The sequence below is a fragment of the Hydra vulgaris genome, chromosome 06 (assembly GCF_038396675.1).
Source record: "Hydra vulgaris chromosome 06, alternate assembly HydraT2T_AEP".
Taxonomy (NCBI): domain Eukaryota; kingdom Metazoa; phylum Cnidaria; class Hydrozoa; order Anthoathecata; family Hydridae; genus Hydra; species Hydra vulgaris.
This window is the reverse complement of record NC_088925.1, coordinates 28927051-28947035: the sequence shown is the minus strand read 5'-3', so window position 1 is coordinate 28947035 and position 19985 is coordinate 28927051. Positions and strand designations below refer to the sequence as shown.

The 19985-nt window shown below is 28.9% G+C and overlaps 1 protein-coding gene across 1 annotated transcript; it reads left to right on the top strand.

Annotated features, from left to right (window-relative positions):
• The first annotated feature begins 3245 nt into the window (after positions 1 to 3245).
• On the top strand, positions 3246 to 6439 carry LOC136081760 (uncharacterized). The gene is made up of 2 exons (XM_065799808.1): positions 3246 to 3500; positions 3968 to 6439. The coding sequence occupies exons 1-2, from the start codon at positions 3463 to 3465 to the stop codon at positions 5841 to 5843; spliced, it is 1914 nt and encodes a 637-aa protein (XP_065655880.1). The 5' UTR covers positions 3246 to 3462; the 3' UTR covers positions 5844 to 6439.
• Positions 6440 to 19985: the final 13546 nt, after the last annotated feature.

Genomic DNA, 19985 nt, shown 5'->3' with positions numbered 1-19985 from the left:
TTAATATTAAAAAAAATGATAATACACGGTAGAATAAAACATATGTGATAAATGGCTAAAATGAAAATAAAAACAAATAATATATAACTGTATAAAAAAAATTTATATATCATTAAAAATAAATAATAATTATAAATAAATAAATGACTAACAAAAAATAATAAGTAAAACTATATACGCTAAAAAACTAAAGAAAAATAAATAAATAAATAATCCTAAGAAATATATGAAAGAAATCTAAAGAAATATATGAACGAAAACTAAAGAAATATATGAAAAAATAATAAAAATCTTGATTTGCCCATCGTGGTTCCGATGTTTAAATAGTTTTTTTTTCTTTCTTTGCCATTCTTTTTATTCATTAACGCTTTTTTTTTTAAGTTCTATTTTCATTACTTTTTTACTTATTTTCTTACAGATATTTCTTTTTCTTTTTTTCTTTTAAAACGTTTATTTATTCTTTTTTTTTGTTGATTTTATTTTTGTTTGATTTATAAATGTTTTCTTTTCCCTTTTACTTTTTTCGTTTCAAAAAGTTATTTTCAACCGTTTGAAAAAAGCGTCCACCATTTGCGATGTCATTGCAAAGCCAATATAAATCTACTAAATTTATGCTATATTAAAAAAATTAAAATAAGCGGTTTTTGCGGTTATAAAAGGTTATAATTTTTTTCTCAAGTTAAATACTTTCACATTTATACTTTTTTAACTTTAATTTTTTTTGTCAAATTAATCTTGATGTTATTTACATCAGTTGTTTGAAAGTTTTTTTTTTGAAAGACTGTCTGGTTTAATGTTCTTGCTTTAGAAATGGCTCTACATTTTGCAATTTTATTCTAAGTTTTGATTTTGGCTTCCATTATTCAGCGTGGTTGTTAAAAACCCCAAAAAAAGTTATTTCTGGAAATGACCAACTCGAATAATTGTTAGATAATAGAATAATAAAGGAATAATTGTTTTCTGGAATGGACTAATTGAATTTAGTTCATTCTAGACAACAGTTTTATGAATAGCTATTAATAAATAAAAAAAAAAAAATTAATTTTAATTTTTGAGTGGCTGTTTCGACCAGAGCTGACCAGTGCCGTCCCGAATGGGGGTGAGGGGGTACCCCCCACCCCAAAGCTATTATATATGCATTTGAGTTAGCGCATTTGTACATTTTGTTGGCAAGTTTTGAAGTAATGTTGGCAAATATCAAATATCGAGGACCCTTTTTTTTGTGTGCGTGTGTCTCTAGTTGACAAAAAACTAGTATAGGCTATAAAAAAAACGAATTACTTTTGAAAGTAAGTAAATTATATATTTTTATATGAGTTATGTAAAATAATTTACGCGTAAAAGTAATTCGCGTTTTTACATCAAAATAAGTAAAAGTGCCATCCCTACTAATCAATACTATGAAATACTATCAAATGATGCGTCAATACTAGTTAATATTAATCAATATTATCAAACGATACATCGCTAAAAAGGGCGGAAAAAGACCTTTATGAAACAACTGATGTTTGCTTGCTTATAGGGATTAAAATAAAAGTTTAATGAAGCAAAAAAGCAACAAATTTGTTAGACTATTTTCACTTTACTCTTTAAATTAAGCTGAAATGCACAATAAATTTGTTAGATTTTTTCTTCAAGAATATGTTCTGAAAAAAATATTTTCTTCAAGAATATCAAACAGCAAATATGTCAGATATAAATTTATGTCAAAATATGTCCGTAGAAAATATGTCTGACATATTTTATATCAGAAGAAAATAATTCAGACATAAAGTTATGTCAAAATATGTTGACAGAAAATATGTGGGACATATTTTATGTCAGCAGAAAATATGTCTTAGACATATTTGACAGATAACAGCCTTGCCCATACCACCCAAATTGTTCATATCAAGTAAAGAAACTAAAAAACAGGCAGGGGTCCCCTCGCGTTCAACACGCACAAGAATCAACTCTTTCTCATCCTTTGTTTTTCTAGCCTGAGAACCATTGGAAAGAATGGAGAAAAAGCTTTTTTCATTGACGATTTTAGCTACTTTTTCTTCAATGGCACTGGCAATGCATGAAATATATTGGCGTGCTAAAAATTAAATTAAAAAACAATAAAAAAAAGAAAAGAAAAGATATAACTAATGTTTTTCAAATTAAAAAATCAAATGGATTAATCAAAATGATAAGACCATTCGGCTATGTGGCATGCTTGGTTTTAGAGCCATTTCAGAGGCTGTTCTAATCATTTTTGAAAGTGCTTTGCGGTTGTCTTGTGTAATAGGTAACGAGTTTTCCATATCGAGGTTAGCAACACAACTACTTCCAGGATCTTCTGAGTTACCATTATCAATCAGTACCGCAAATCTATGGCTTTTCCCTTTAAGATGCCGATCAACCTTTATTATTATCAAAGAAAAAATCACGGTTCAAATTAAGCAATTCTCTAAAAAATTTATTTACCTAGTAATATAGTAAATTATAAGATAACTACAGTTATAAGTTATATAATGGTAGAAAAATTTTAGTAAAAACTATGTTTAAATTATTTCCTGGAGTCACAAATTTAAAACAAGCTAATTATTTTAATTTTGCCTGATACTTTGTCACCACACAAGTTCCCTCCGTAAATGCTGTCAAAGAACTGTTCGATACTCCTTTAACTAAAGTATCCGTTAAAATTTCAGTTTTGTTCCTAGCACAAATCTTACACCATATTTTGACAACTAAGCCATTTTCTTCCGTGTATCCGATAACTGATTCTTTCCCCCATGAAAGAAAAGTTTTTAAGTTCTTAGATATTGATTTACTATCTTTAATTTTTTTCGCTTCAGATGTCATTTTTACAAACTTGTTATACTTAAACTTAAATTTACTTATTCCTGTTTTAAATACTAATTAAACATAACCAGTGGTAAAGCAGTTCCGCTTCCTCCTCGTTATTTATTTTTACCTTTTGAGTTTAATCATAAAAAAATGCTTTCATATAGTTTGACGTATTAAAAACTTGATTTTGGTTTGTAAAATAAAAAATAAAAATATAATTCATTTGGAATGTAATTTGTTTGGATTTGTTTTTAACATTTTTAAAGATCTGCTAAAATAAAACAACCTTCAAACATTGTCATAGTAACTGAATGATTTAATTGTTTCTTTTGTTCGTCTTACTACGAAGAATTGTTTGTTATATCGTCAGCCGAGAACCAAGAGGCCGTATGTCCACTTTTCGTTTTTTTTTGTGTTTATTATTAAAATATGTTCTTTAAGATAAAATCTGTGTTTGGGCTGATTCTAGACTCAAAAGTCATAAAAATTAGGTCTATATTAAAAGAACCAGAAGGCTGTATGTCCAAAAAATAAATAACTGTTATTATCAACTGGCCGTATATCCTTTGACCAATCATAAGACAAAACATGAGTTCTTTTTAGCTAAGAATTTGTTTTTGCCGCTAAAACTTCACTTATTAATTCAAAATGGCGTTAGAAGAAACTACTGAGGAAGTCTTTCAAAGGTACGAATATAACTTTTGAATACTCTAAGTTATGAAATTATGAATAGTTCAGACTGCTCCTTTCTTATGACTATTATATATTTAATATATTATTATTATTATTATTATTATTATTGTTGCTAAATATATATATATATATATATATATATATATATATATATATATATATATATATATATATATATATATATATATATATATATATATATAATATATGTATATATATATATATACATATATATGTATATATAAATATATACTTATATATGTATATATAAATATATACTTATATATGTATATATAAATATATACTTATATGTATATATAAATATATACATATATATATATAAATATATACATATATATATATATATATATATATATATATATATATATATATATATATATATATATATATATATATATATATATATATATGTATATTAATTTTTATAATATTAATTTAGAAACTCAAAGGAACAAGATGTTGCAGACATTCAATTAAAACCTGCTATTCAAATCAACTCCTCTGAACCTCTCTCTGGGATTCAATCACAAAATTCTGATAAAAATGATGATTTACTTTTTCATACCACTTCAAAGGAAAATCCCAGAGAAAGTGTCAGAAAGCACAGAAGAACTGGAAAGGATCTTACACGCAAACGAAAACGAGACCCTAGCTCCTGGAAAAAAGAAATAAGAAAGACACTTAGACAGAGTGGTCAGCAGTACGTAGGCTCAAACAATAAAATACAAAGGGGGAAATTTATTAAAGATTGTAAGAGAGATCACACAGTGTGTCGTTTCAAATGTAAAATAAAAATTAGTGTTACTGATCAAGAAACTTTGCACAAACAACACTGGATTTTGAATGATCAAGAAAAGCGTCTTTTCTACTCCCAAACTACAATCGTAGAAAACAAAAAAAGATGTCGTTTGGCTGAAAATCCAAAATTGAAAAAAAAAAGTTATTCATATTACTTTATTGTTTCTGACAAACTCATACATGTTTGCAAAGAGTTTTATCTATGTACTCTAGATATTGATGAAAAAAGAATTCGAAATCACCACTCAACAAAAAATAAAACAACAGGAACACCTCAAAAGTATAAACGAGGTAAAGTACCTAGTCGAACTGTCCCAAATAGTATTAAAGATTCTGTACGTAAACATATTCAAAGCATTCCCAGAATTGACAGTCACTACTGTCGCAAAAGTACAAACAAAGAGTACATTCAAGAAAATCTGAATATGACCATTTTGTATGAGAAATATTGTGAAAAATGTGTTTTAGACAATGTTGTTCCTGCAAAAAAAAGTATGTATAGAACAATATTTAACACAGAGTTTAATATTGAAGTTCATACATTAAAAAAAGATAGATGTGACAAATGTGAAAGTGTGAAAATGAATTCTTCACCTAACTTAAATGAAACAGCATTACATGAAATCCACACAAAAAACAAAGTTGAGACTAATGAAGAGCGTAATCGTGATCGACTTGATAAAAACAAATGTATTGTTTGCTTCGATATGGAAAAAGTGTTCAGCCTACCAACAGCAAATGTTTCTAACTTTTTTTACAAACGAAAGTTGACTGTTTTTCATTTGACTGCACAGTGCTCAATATCCAAAAAAAATTACGGTGCACTCTATTCAGAGCTTACAAGTGGTCGTTCAGGAAATGATATAGCTAGTGCTCTTCTTGTTATACTAGATCAAATAGTTGCGGATGAACCTCTTGTTACTGAAATTTGCTTATGGAGCGACTCTTGTGTACCACAGAACCGAAATAGTTTTATGACGATTGCTTTAAAAATTTTCTTACAAAATCATCCGCAAATTAAAACAGTCATTCAGAAATTTTGTGAGCCAGGACATAGTGTGATACAGGAAATAGACAGTTTGCATAGTATTATTGAAAGAAATATGGCAGTAGCTGAAGTGTACAGTCCGATTGGCCTTGTCAGAATACTAAAATACATTCCTCGAAAGAATCCAATCATGTTGATTCAAATTAAAGAAGAGCAGATGATGGACTTTCAATCTATTGCAAAGAATTATTCGTTGCTTAAAAATATTCCATATGCTAAAGTAAAGGTACTTAAATACTCAGCAGATAAGCCATTAAGTGTGGAATACAAGAATACGTTTGATTATGAATATAAGGTGGAAAATATTGTCAATTTTAAAACACGAAACCAAAGTTCAGGTAACAAAATAATAAGAAATCATGAAACATTTTTGCAACCAAAGGTGCTTCCAAAAAAATATATATATATCGAAGGAAAAGGTAGAAGATCTAAAATCAATGATAAAGTTCATGCCTCTTCAAGACAATGAATATATGACATTAGTATTGCAATCATTTAACTAGTGTTTTACTTCAACTATTGGACAATGTTCTTTGCTGCAATTTGCAGCTCTATTGACTTCTTTATTTTATGAACTTTTTATTATCTTTTTAATTTTGATCATATTGTATAAATTTTAATTTGAGGGTCGTTGTGCTTAATTTTTAACTGTAACAGATTGTTTGGAAAAGTCTTTAATTCATAGTAACTATTGCTACCACCTTAAAACATTTAAACAATTTTTTTTTTTTAAATTTAAAATTCTGTAACTTTTATTGTACTATTAATCATTTGTGTTTGTGCCAATGTAACTGACCCTCATTAGCAAAATAAAATATGTTTGCAGTATTATTCAGTTTTATGATCTCTAAAACTACATTATAGTTTTATAAATACTTTAAAGGGCTAACAAAGAGGTTAACTAAAAAAGCTAGTAAAGTAAGGTACGAAGTAGTAAAGTAAGGTACGAACCAGTAAAGAGGTTAAAAATAGAACCAGCAAAAGTCCCACCGAAAATTATAAACATTTTTTTTATATTTCACATTTAATGTCATCAAATAAAGCGCTTTCGGAAAGAAAAAAAAAGCATTTAAATTTTATAAACTTAATAAAAATGAAAACCAACAGGCTGCATGTCCATAACCAGGTTCAGTTTGCAACGTTTTTATTGTTAAACGACCCTTTCAAACAAGATTTTATCACTTCTATAGAAAATTAGACTTAATTTACTATTAGATCTAAAAATAGGAATAGTTTACATAAAGTACAACAGTCAGTATTTGTGCCCCAAAATTTGAATTTCGGATTACTCGGAATCACAAAAAGTGGACATACGGCCTCTTGGTTCTCGGCTGACGATATGTAAAAATAAAACGCAGGCCAGCTACGCAAAGCGCAAAATGGTTAAAAAATGATTGACTTTTTTATTTATTAAATAAATCAACAAACGTTTGTTTATTAGAATCTTGTTGAAAGAAATCAGAAGTACACAAATAAAAGAAATTATACTTAACTCTTTGATAAATTGAATAACATTTGTTTCTTTATTAAACAATTATTAATAGTAAGTTTTTACTTTATATAAAAGAGTGTCGCTTAATTATAATTTAAACATTATAAAAGACGAAGTTTATTAATTATTCTAAACTTAATTTATAACAATTTAATCAGGCAGCTTTTATTTTTTGTAATTGTCTCTCATCGGTCCAGTTAAACTTTTTTTTGCTTGATTATTTTTTGGAATGTTCTCAAAACATCAGAAGAGCCGTGGCCAAGTTGTCGCAAATAAATATTTTATGCGTGGTCAAGATTGGAGTGCGATCGCAGGCCTTTCCCGACCAAGCCTGCTGATAGTAAAAGAGAATAATACACCATAAACATTATATATTAAAAAAACATGTAGGAAATTATTCAATGAAAATCTAAAATAGTGACAAAATCTAAACATACATATAAAAAATTTTGCTGTTTATAAATGTTGCTGTCAGAGCCTAGGCCTAGGACTCGCAATTTTGGGTGACCCAAATTGGATTTTTAGAGATTTGTTTAAAAAGTGGTGCCCAAAAACCTAATTCAATTTTTGATTATTTACATAATTTTTTGACAGGGTTCAAAATTCTTCCAAAAGATTGTTTTATCTGTTAAAATGTTGAGTATGAAATCAATCTTGCTGTTATCATATGTGATGCACCAGCTAGAGCATTTGTTAAGTGTATTAGGGGCACAATGGTTATAACTGATGTGAGTGTTGTGTTTAGGAAGGAGAGTGGTATGGCAAGATAATACTCCCACATATTTTATCAATTATAAGCACTGATTCAGATTTTTGTCATCAAAAGCATTCTGAACATCTTTGTGGTGTGTTAAATGGAATTAAATTTTGACATGGTGACAAAGTTTCCTTTAAACTTTATGCATCTAGTATACTAAGGGGTATGCGAGAATTCATAAATTTATGGTTAAATGGCCCAAATGCTGTAAATTGTCTCAGTTTACATTTAATACTTTATTAAATGTAAACTGAGACAATTTACAGCATTTGGGCCATTTAACCATAAATTGATGAGTCTTCGCATACCCCTTAGTATACTAGATGCATAAAGTTTAAAGGAAACTTTATGCATCTAGTATACTATCTGGAACAATCGGCCATATAAATATGGCCGATTGTTCCAGATATGTCGTTACATTCCAAGACAATTTTTTAGAAAACCAAGGTCTTAATTAGATCATAAATAATGGTAAGCAACTGAATTTAGACTTTTTTTTAGTATACACTGGGCCAGTTGTTTAAAGGGGATGATTTAGCCAAAAATCTATTCAAACTTTTCAGTACTTTCAGTTGCGGTTCTAAATTTATGTTTTATTTTGTTGAAAAAATATGTTGATTTTGCTTGTCAGTTACTAACTTATTTTGTGCAGTTATTTGGTGAACTTTACGGTAAGGATCAACTAGTTTACAATGTCCATTCTTTAATACATATAGGAAATGATACAGTTAAATTTTAAGTACTTGATAGATGTCCCTTATTCAAATACAAAACTTTTTTCAGATCAATTAAAAAGCTTGTTCAAAGAACAAAGGGTTGCTCAAATAAACACGTACAAGGATATAAACAGAAGTTTAGTATTCCTAATTTTGACGGATCAGTAATCATTGCATTGAGACACTGTTTACAGTTTAAAATTATCAAGGTTTAGAATGTTTTGTTTCAGCTAATGAAGGTGAAATTGTTTTGAAATTACAAAAAAAAAAAGTTTAGTTAAAAAGGTTTTGAAAAGCAGATGAATCCTGTGACGAATAGGTTATGTTTAAGGAATTTGCAGCATTTTAGTCGTTATATATATATATATATATATATATATATATATATATATATATATATATATATATATATATATATATATATATATATATATATATATATAGTGGGTTGCATAAATATAGAGTCACTACTTTGTTTGTTTAAAATTTTGTTTTTTTCATAATTATCTTTGAAACCAACTAATTAACACAATTAAAAGCGTATTAAATATCTTAATTAATTGATTCTCTATCAAATGGTATATAATTGGAACTCGTTAGGTTAACCAGTCTTAAGTAATTATTAATTTAATTAGAACATACCTGTATTTCTAATGTAGCAAAAAAATAGAGTCAACTAAAATTTAACGACTTAAGTTGAAATATCTCAACAAAATGTTATCCGAGCGATCTAAAATTTGGTTGTTGATTTCTTTCCAACTATATAAACGTTCTTGCGAAAATTATGATTTTTATATCGTGAGTTATTCGCATTGGTAATTATTTGGTAAAGTAAAAAGACAAAAATGGGCAGAAAAGCTGTTTCAGACAAGATACGATGGCAAACTGTAGGTCTGCTTAAAAGATAAAATAAAAAGCCAACGAGAAATAGTTCAAATGTGCAATGTTTTGCTTAAATGTACAAACAACGTTGTGATTCCGAGTAATCCGAAATTCAAATTTTGGGGCACAAATACTGACTGTTGTACTTTATGTAAACTACAAGCTACATAATGATGATAAAGATTTACCAAGGCTTGTTAGGCCTTTAAAGCTAACTTCAAGAGACCAAAGTTATCTTTATCGAAAGGTTAGATAAGACCCTAAAATTTCTTACCGCGAACTTGCTGAAGGGTTCAAAAATACGCCTGGTAACGTTAGTGTTAGTAGATGGACTGTACGAAGATACCTAAATAAGTAAGGCTTAGATTGCTATGCCGCTGCTCGAAAACCACTTTTGCGTGTCTCAGATTGCCTAAAAAGATTAAAGTGGTGTAGAGAAAGACTTCACTGGTCTGTAGAAGACTAGGCCAAAGTTATTTTCAAAGAGTTCAAAGAGTGTTTTTGTGTACCAAGGATACAAGGTGGAGGAGGATCAGTTGGAATATGGGAATGCTTCTCCCATAAAGGAGCAGGGTCATACAACATTTATAACGGCAGAATTAACCAGTACAACTACAAAGAGATCCTCAAAAGTAAACTTTTGCCAACAGCCAGAGCTTTTAATGGAAGACGACAACAATGGATTTTTCAGCACGATGGCGCTATAACTCACACTGCAATCTTGGTTAAAGAGTGGCTTGATCGGAAAACATTATGGTCATGCCTTGGCCAGCTTGTTCTCCAGATCTCAATCCCATCGAGAACATTTGGGCTTGGATACACAAGAAATTGTTCAAAGAGAGCATAGCCAATATTGCGCAATTACAGCAGGCGTTAGAAAGCTTTGGAAAGATGTTCCAAGAGAATTATGCATTGGACTAGTTGAATCTATGCCTAGACGTGTTCGTGCATGTGTGAAAGTTTTTTCAAAAAAAAAAATCTTAATTTTTTTTTTTTTTGAAAAAACTTTTATTCTTATTTTGTTTATAAAACCACTGTTTTTTAAAATAATTTAAATTAACTTTTTTGTTTGCTTAAAGTTATCAAAAAACAAAAAAAAATCATATTAAAAATCAACTGACTCAATACTTATGCAACCCACTATATATATATATATATATATATACATATATATATATATATATATATATATATATATATATATATATATATATATATATATATATATATATATAAAATATATATATATATATATAAAATATATATATATTTATATATATATAAAATATATATATATTTATATATATATATATATATATATATATATATATATATATATATATATATATATATATATATATATATATATATATATATATATATATATATATATATATATATATATATATATATATATATATATATATATATATATATATATATATATATATATATAAGTTCATTATTTGTACACCAAAATTAATAAATTAATCAAAAGTATTAAAAAGAGTTGATTTCCTTCTGGACAAAACAAGTGCAACTCGACATAATGTTGACCAAGCTGTATTTCGCTATCAATATTTCGTGGCGAATCCTTTGTTGTCGACCACAGCCTTGCATCTTCGAAGCATAGATTCGATCAGGTGATCAATGAATTTTTGTTTTCCGGCCGGTCTTCGTACACGACAAATGTCATCGCTCCCAATGATGTTGAACTTCGATTCATCACTGAACAGGACAGTTCGCCATTTCTGCACATTCCAGTCAATATGAGATGTAGCAAACAGGAGTCTTTTCTTCTGGTTTTTAAGTGAAATCAGCGGTTTCTTTGCAGGGCGTCGAGAAAACAATCCGGCTTCAACAGCATGCCGTCTGATTTTTCGGTCCAATACAGGCAGCTTTAATTGCTTTTGTATCTCGACTGATGATATCCAAGGATCCTTCTTGACGGATCTGACGATCATAGAATCCTCTCTAGAAGTGGTGGAACGCGGTCTTTCATCTTTGTTATCTGCTGCCAACTTCCCCGAAGAACGATATTTGGAACATAGTCTTGATACGGTCCATTTTTTCACGCGATATTTATCACAAATACTTTTTTGTGACATTCTATTTACGTAATCGCCAATAATTTTCTTTCTTAGTTCCAATCCAAGACTGTTGGGAGCCATTTTTGCACTTGAAGTCATAAAAATAATAAAAATAAATAATCACGCTTCTCAAGGCTTACCGTGTTACATTTACCTTGTGATGATACAATAATGCTCTGTGGAACACAACGTCTTGGTTGGATGTGGACTGTATTGATGTAATGAAACACTTGTTGTATTTCACTTCTTGTATTGATGTTCTTCGATAAAATACTTTGATAAAACTCACTTCGATAAACTGTCTTGATAATACTGACTGATTGACTTCCATATACTGACTGAATTACATGTCGATTTACATGTCTCTTATATAGTAAAATGAACCTGTGTGAACCTGTTCAGGAAGATTCTAGATGCTTCTTTTCGATGATTCTGGAAGCTTCTGGATGCGTCTGGATGCTTCTGAATGTTTCTGGATATTTCTGGATGCTACTGGATGCTTCCAGATGCTTCTTCTGGAAACTTCTGGAAGCTTCTGCATGCTTCTTGAAACTTCTGGAAACTTTTGGATACTTCCTTTAATTAATAAAAAACTTCCGTGACGTTGACACGGACCAGACTTAAGAAAATGAAACAAACCGAAAAAGTTGCACTTGTTTTGTCCGCTGCAAAATGGCACTTGTCAACGAAATTCTGCCTGTGTGTTGTCACCTGTCAGCTGATTGCTCATGTCATGGCATGGTATGACTTCAGACTCCTGAACCATTTGCTGTGGTAGTATAGTTCGTTTCGTTTTTCAGACATGTAAAATTAGGAACACTTTTTACCATTTTTCGATTTTATATATATATATATATATATATATATATATATATATATATCTTTATATATATATATATATATATATATATATATATATATATATATATATATATATATATATATATGTGTATATATATATATGTGTGTGTATATATATATATATATATATATATATATATATATATATATATACACACATATATATATGTATATAAATGTGTGTATATATATATATACATATATATATATATATATATGTATATATATATATATATATGTATATATATATATATATATATATATATATATATATATATATATATATATATATATATATATATATATGTGTGTATATATATATATATATATATATATATATATATATATATATATATATATATATATATATATATATATATATATATATATATATATATATATACAGGCCCGGATTTACCCCTTTGGGGCCCTAGGCAGATTCAAATTTTGGGGCCCCTAAAATGATATATTAATTCTTTATTCAAGAATCAAGAATGTTCTTTTAAAAGCAATTTCAAATATTGACACTCAACCAAATTTAAAAAAAGGACTTCGGTATGTGAAAATATGTTTTATTTTCAAACTTTACATTAACTTTTTTCTTCACTTTTCCTTAGCAAATTCTTCAATCAATTTGTCAAAATCAATTTTTTTCATGAAATCTACATTACTTGATAGCAATGAAAAACTATTTAATGTATTTTGTATCATAGTTGATCTTAAATAATTTTTCGTCTTAACTTTGAAAAACTTCGTTCTCCAGATCAGTTAGTGAGCATCAAACATAAATAGATTCTTAAAATTGTTTCGGAGTTTGGAAACACAGTTTCAATTTCTTTTCTTTAATAATTTTATATAATGATAAATGACTTATAGGTAAATCTTCATTTTTGCAGGTTAACTTAATATAGTTATGTAAATGAATTAGTTCATTATACAAAGCTACATCGATGTCTTCACTGTATTGCTCTATAATTTTTGGACGTTAGTTTTTAAATCCTCATGTGATATGTTTAAATTTGTCAAAAATCCAAATAGTGCGAAAATATCCTGATATGCTTTAGCCCGTTCTTTTAAGTTTACACTGAGTATTTTCAAACTTTTCTCAAATATATTTGGTTGAAATGCTTCTTTAGGAGTTAATTTGGTTTGCGGTGTTTGAGATTCATCTGGAAATCTTTTGTTTGTTTGTTGCTTTTGATTGTGTAGTCGGTGTCTGGAAGCAACTTTTTTGCTTCTGCTTCAATGACATTATAATCGCCAACTAATTTATCAAAAAAATCACCAAGAGATGAATATAAATTCAAACAAGTGTCTAGGGTAATTTTTGAATCTTGTAGACATTTTGAAACCAAGTTTATTCGACTCAGGATGGTGTTCCAAAAAACTGTTTGTAGTGCAAATTCAAATTCGTCCATCTTTCCAATCAGATTATGTGCCTCCGCTCTCGAATTCGAGTAAAAACTTGAATCTTCCGCAATTTCATTTAAAGAATCTTCTATGTCTTCGTAGTTACGATATATTGTATTCACAGAGTCTGCACGAGCACTCCATCGGATTTTAGACAAAGATTTAACAGACCTATCCAAAAATTTCTCTAGAACAGCCCATTGTTTGGTTGTTTTTTTTTCAATTTTTTAGGTGCTCCCAGAAGTCCTTACGGTCTTATCACGGAGCACCGCGGGAGAGCGTTTAACTAGAAGTTCACGCCTCCTTCCTTACCAATGTCTTTTAGTGGGTTAGAGCCGGGATCGAACCCGGGACTTCTGGGTTCTGAGCCAGAACTCTAACCACTGCGCCACGGCTGCTCTGAATTATCTGGTCGATGACGAAAAAAAGTTATATATTTATTGAACTATTCCGAAAAAATTAATTGACTCTATACAACAATCAACACCAGATGAACCCACTAAATTCAATGAATGTCCAGCACACCTCAAAAAGGTGGCCAACTTATTGATATTCAAAATTTTCGTCTTCATACCTTTATATTTTCCAGACATATTTGGCGCGTTGTCATATGATTGTGATCTACAGTTGGATATGTCCAAGCTGAGAGTTGAATCCAAAAAATTGATGGTTACTTCAGCTAATTTCTCACCCGAGTGATCCTCAACTTGCACAAAATTAATAAATCTTTCAATTGGTTCAAATGTTGTATCATCAACATATCTCAAGATAATACAAAGCTGATCTTTGTGACTAATGTCTGGTGTAGAATCGACGGATAAACTAAAACATTTTGAATTTTTTACTTCGTTGCTAATCGACTGTAAAACTTTCTTGGCCATCAATGCAACGAGTTCGTCACAAACAGTCTTTGACAAATAAATAGTTTTTCCAGATCCAACATTTCCATAATTTTCCATATGTTCAGATAGAAAAGGGTCAAACTTCGAAATAAGCTCCAGTAGTCCTATAAAATTGCCATTGGATTCTTTGCCAAAACTTTCGTTGGATCCTCTGAAAGCCAAGTTTTTTTCTATTAAAGTACAAATCACTGCTACTACTCGTTTTAAAACTTGTCGCCAGTAATTTCGTTCCTTTCTGATTTCAGAGTCCAGCTGAACTTTTACACTATAATTATTTTTACGCTCTAAATACTTCTTCAAAGCTTCTCTATGTTCGGGTGAATTCTCGTGACTTTTTAACGATGAAAACAAATTCTTCCAGTCTCTAAATCCATGCGTTGCTAGGGCGAACTAAGAAACTCTAAACAGCTTGCACACAAAGCAAAACACACTACCTAGCGATGGTGAATATATTAACCATTCTCGTTTAAATTCTTCACCATTGGCTTTTTTGCTAGTGAAAAGGTTTTTTGAGCAATAGCGATCGTTTTCTGCATAAGAAGTTTTTAAAGCCAAAAATGTGTCATTTATATTCTGACAGACTTCAGACCCTTTTTGAATCCATAATTCAACATCCTCCTTAGACAAATCAGCCCATAGTCCGGCATCACTCTGTCTATTAATTTGAGCACTCAGATCATTTAAAGTTATTGCAATTATTGGAGATGATTTACAACAAGCTAGAGTTGATGTTTCAGTGATTGCTGACAAATTATTTGTTTCCAATCCAGTAGCATTTTCATTTACTTTAATGAAAAACTGATCAAGCTTTGGTAATTTTTTGACTTCCTCATATTTTTTAGCTTTTTTCTTAGGTTTTTTGAGCTCCTCTTTTTTAGTTTTTTCTAAAATAAAGGAAAAAGTCAAATATTCTTATATTTCTTTGCTGAAATGAATGAAATAATGCACTAATTAAATTCTTACATTAATTTATTGAACTGTACTATACTTAAAAAATCATTTTAAATCTAAGTTTCTTGTTTATTCTGTAAAAATAGAATTCAAATTTCAACTTATTAAGTTGAAATCTGATTTCTATTTGAAAATTTGATTATACCCTACATTATAATTTCACAAATTATGAATAAACAAGGAAGGGATGAATAAACAAGGAATAAACAAGTGTATCTTTTCACTAAAAAATTACTAAAGTAATTTTTAAGAGATGGCGCCCGTAGAAAAAACATGTTTTTCAAGTTAATAATTTGAAATTACCCAGTCGGCATATCTAGTATTGTAAATACTCGAAGTATTGATCACGTATAATATACCGCCATAGATACCAGAAAAATACGCATTTAGTTTTATGTTTCGAATTCGAGTTCAATACCACTTATTTATCAAAAATACGTATTTATAATATTTGATCAAAATCGGATATGATACCCCTATAACATTTTTAGGTTACATTACGTATTGTAACGTAAACGAGATTCGTTACGTTACGTGCAAAATGTCCGTTATTTTTACGTAACCGAGACGTAAGATTTTACGTAACGACACGTAACATTGTTACGTAACAATACGTGCAAAATGTCCTTTATTTTTACGTAACCGAGACGTAATATTTTACGTAACAATACATAACATGGTAACGTAACGTTACGTGCAAAAATGTAATTTTTACGTAACCGAGATTTTACGTATAATGTATTAATATGTAACATTTAGACCTAATAAGGTGTGATCATGGTCACCGACGGCGACTTTCAATTTGCGACATTTTGAATTATTGAATGCGATTGCATAATTAATTAATGGTTTACATTTTCGTCCCAGCTTACACTTTTAGCCGAAACAGTTTAGACTAAGCAACAGAAACCTTCGCCTACAGTGTAAGGGGTAAACAGATACTCTTACAACAAAAGCAATCACACTAAAACTTGAAACAGCAATCATCAATACTAATAAAAATTCTTATATTACTTGATTGTAACAAAAGCTTACCCAAATACACTTAATATAAAGCGCGATATTGAAGAGATTGTCAAAATTGACATTATAAACACATTTTTGATTGTGGGGTAATAAAAACAAAAGAAATGTTGCTTAGTATATATGTCCGTATACATACATATATATATATATATATATATATATATATATATATATATATATATATATATATATATATATATATATATATATATATAAATATATATATATATATATATATATATATAAAATAAGCATTAAATCATCATATACGGTATCATTGTAATATCATATTGTAAAGGGGCTCTATGAAAAGATTGTGGTGACACCAGTCATCCGTATCTTCTTTGAGCCCCTGTCTGTTTTTGTTTAGACTTGTTTCGGCAGAGTATATTGATCAAAGGATTACCAAAACGGAAGATCTGTTTAGACTTGTTTTGGCAGAGTATATTGATCAAAGGATTACCAAAACGGAAGACTGTTTTAACACCGACTTTACGAAACTCTCTTCTTAGAACAAGACTTAATTTTGGAACCCATGGTAAAATAACAAGATTTTCGGTATCAATTTTTTGAGAACAAGATTTATTTGTGGAGTATTTATAATTTTTAGCAATATCTGAATACTGTTTATATGAATGTCCATTTTCAGTTAAAACCTTAATAAGAAAATTAATTTCAACTTGAATATTATGTTCTGAATAAATTTTGAATGCTCGAGCTAAAAAACCTTTAAAAATACTAACTGCGATATTCGGTGAAATACATGATTTTGGTTTTATAAGTACGTTTGTAATTGCATTTTCACGGTGTATGGAAAACTCATATTTGTGAAGGGAGTGATTGGTTGAAATACAAATATCTAAATAATTTAATTGGTGTTGATTATTTTCGTATTTGCATGTATATTGGATTGATTTATCTTGTGAATTTAAAAGTGTTAAAAAAAAATTTCCATTCATCAATATTAGTAAATCGAGCATGGCTAACATCAACGTAACGTTTATAAGACTTTGGTGCAATATTGGCATTTAAAGCCTGTTGAATAGCATTAGATTCAATATGTTATAGATATGCTTCTGACAAGACGACCATTATGGATAGACCTATTGGACCGGAGTTTTTTAGAATATATATTTTGTCTTCCCATAAAAAATAACACTTACTAATGCAGAGATCAATTAGTTTATGAATATCTACTAAAGATAATTTAGTTCGTTGTATTAGATCGTCTCTATCTTTGTTTAGCATATCAATAATTGTAACAGTTACTTTATCAAGTGGCACTGATGGGCATAAATTAATAACATCAAATGACACTTGAACTTCGTCATTAATAAACCATTCTTTTGCTGTTGATACAAACAAAAATGAACTTTGAACACGGCATTCATTTTTATTTAAAGTTGGTTGTATTATCTCAACAAGATGTTGCGAAAGTTTATGAGGTGGTGTGTCGATTGTCGAAACTATTATTCGCATTGGATAACCTTTTTCACTTTTATGTGCTTTAATACAACCGTACAAACGGGGCGGAATTGCATCTGAAGGATATATTTTACCATATGTTTTTTTATCTAGTTTTTTTATCTTTTTTTAATTTACTAAGGGTACGTTGAAAGAGATTTAGGAACTTCTGAGTTGGATCAACTGTAGATATTGCGCAATTGCCAAGTTGTTCCTTTATTTTTTGAATTGCATATTCTGAATTTAAAATGGCAAATCCATTACCTTTATCAAATGGATATAATTTTATGTTGGTTGAATTTTTTAGTTCATTGATAGCTAGACGTTGATTTGAATGATTAAAAAATAAATTTGTATCATCAGCATACATAATTGAAGATATTTTTTGGGAAGCTTTATGCATATCGTTAATATATATTAAAAACAATAATGGACCAAGGATTGAACTCTGAGAAACTCCACACGTAATATCAGGGCTCCTGACTTTTCTAGTAATACAAATTGCTTTCTGTTAGACAAATAGCTTTGAATCCACTTAAATGTTGAGCCTATTATGCCGTAATATTTTAGCTTGGAAAGTAAAATACTGTGATCAACTGTATCAAAGGCCTTGGAGAGATCAATAAAAACTCCTAATACCAGCTCATCACTATCAAACGACTTATACATTTTGTCAGCAAGTTTAATAATAGCATGTTCAGTAGAGCAAATGCTTTGAAATCCAAACTGATTTTTGTATTATAAATTACTTAATGTAAAGTACTTATTAACTTTATTATAATGTACTCTCTCATATGCTTTTGAAAAAACTGGAAGATAAGAAATAGGTCGGTAGTTAGAAACATTATTGCAATCACCTTTTTTGAGAATGGCAATAATTTTGGCTAATTTAAGTTTGTCAGGGAATATACTATTTTCAAATGAAGATGATATTAAATAAAATAATGGTTTACTAATGCTGTCTGCATAACATAAATAGCTACATTACTGGATATTAAATAAAATAATGGTTTACCAATGCTGTATGTATAACATAAATAGCTACTATATTGGAAATATCATCACATCCCCATGACTTGTTGTGTTTAAGTTTAATAATTGCTTTATTAAATTCAAGTTTAGTTATCTTTTCATTATTTATACTAGTGTTGGGTTTTTCTCCCAAAAAATTATTATATGTTTTATTTGGTTGCGCAATATAAGAAGCAAGATAGGGGCCTACATTAACAAAATATTTGTTAAATTCTTGACATACATTTGTTTCACTTGTTATAATTTTTTTTATCGGAAATTAATTTTTGTGGTAAGCAAGAATGCTTCTTTTTTTCTCTTCCTGTTAGTTGGTTTATAACAGCCCAAGTCCTTTTTATGTCGAATTTATTCTTATCAAGCTGATTGGAAAAATATCTTATTTTTACTTCTTTTATATTATGTTGAAAAAACTTTTTATAACTTTTGAAGATTTTTTCATCATCTATATTTTTTTGATTTCAAAAATTATACGTAAAGTTTTTGTTTTCTTTTTGATGCTTTTATTAAAGTTATTGTCATCCATGGATTCTTATATCTTTTGTTTTTTATTTCTGTAGTTATTTTTGGGCATATATTATCAAAGATATTTTGAAATGTGCATGAGAAATTATCAAACGCAATATTAGGATCTGTTGATGAATAAAGTTATCCCAACGTTCTATTTGCAATTTGTTTTTAAAATTATTCAGGTTTTTTATGGAAAGATTTCTTTGTCACAAACCATTTTTTTATTGTCAATATTAGATAGTACTTCGTGTGCTATATTGAAAACCGGAAAATGATAGAAAAGTCCGCAACAAAAAGGCCTAATTCAAATTTAGTATTTAGGAAACTGTTTGTTAAAGTATTGTCAATCACAGAAAATGATTGGTTAGTAATGCGTGTGGGCTTAAATATGGTGGCTATTATATTAAACTTAAATAGTAAATTGAAAAAGTTTTTTATGTTTGCAAACTTTTCATAACATAATGCGTCCATATTTGTATCTCCGGCGAAGAAAACATGCTTATTTTGTTTTGAGAGATAAA

What these genes read in the sequence shown, in the direction of transcription:
- LOC136081760 (XM_065799808.1), top strand. Translation starts at nt 3,463, where the DNA reads ATGGCGTTAGAAGAAACTACTGAGGAAGTCTTTCAAAG. An exon ending in ACTGAGGAAGTCTTTCAAAG is followed by an intron (nt 3,501 to 3,967) that starts GTACGAATATAA and finishes ATATTAATTTAG; the next exon opens with AAACTCAAAGGAACAAGATG.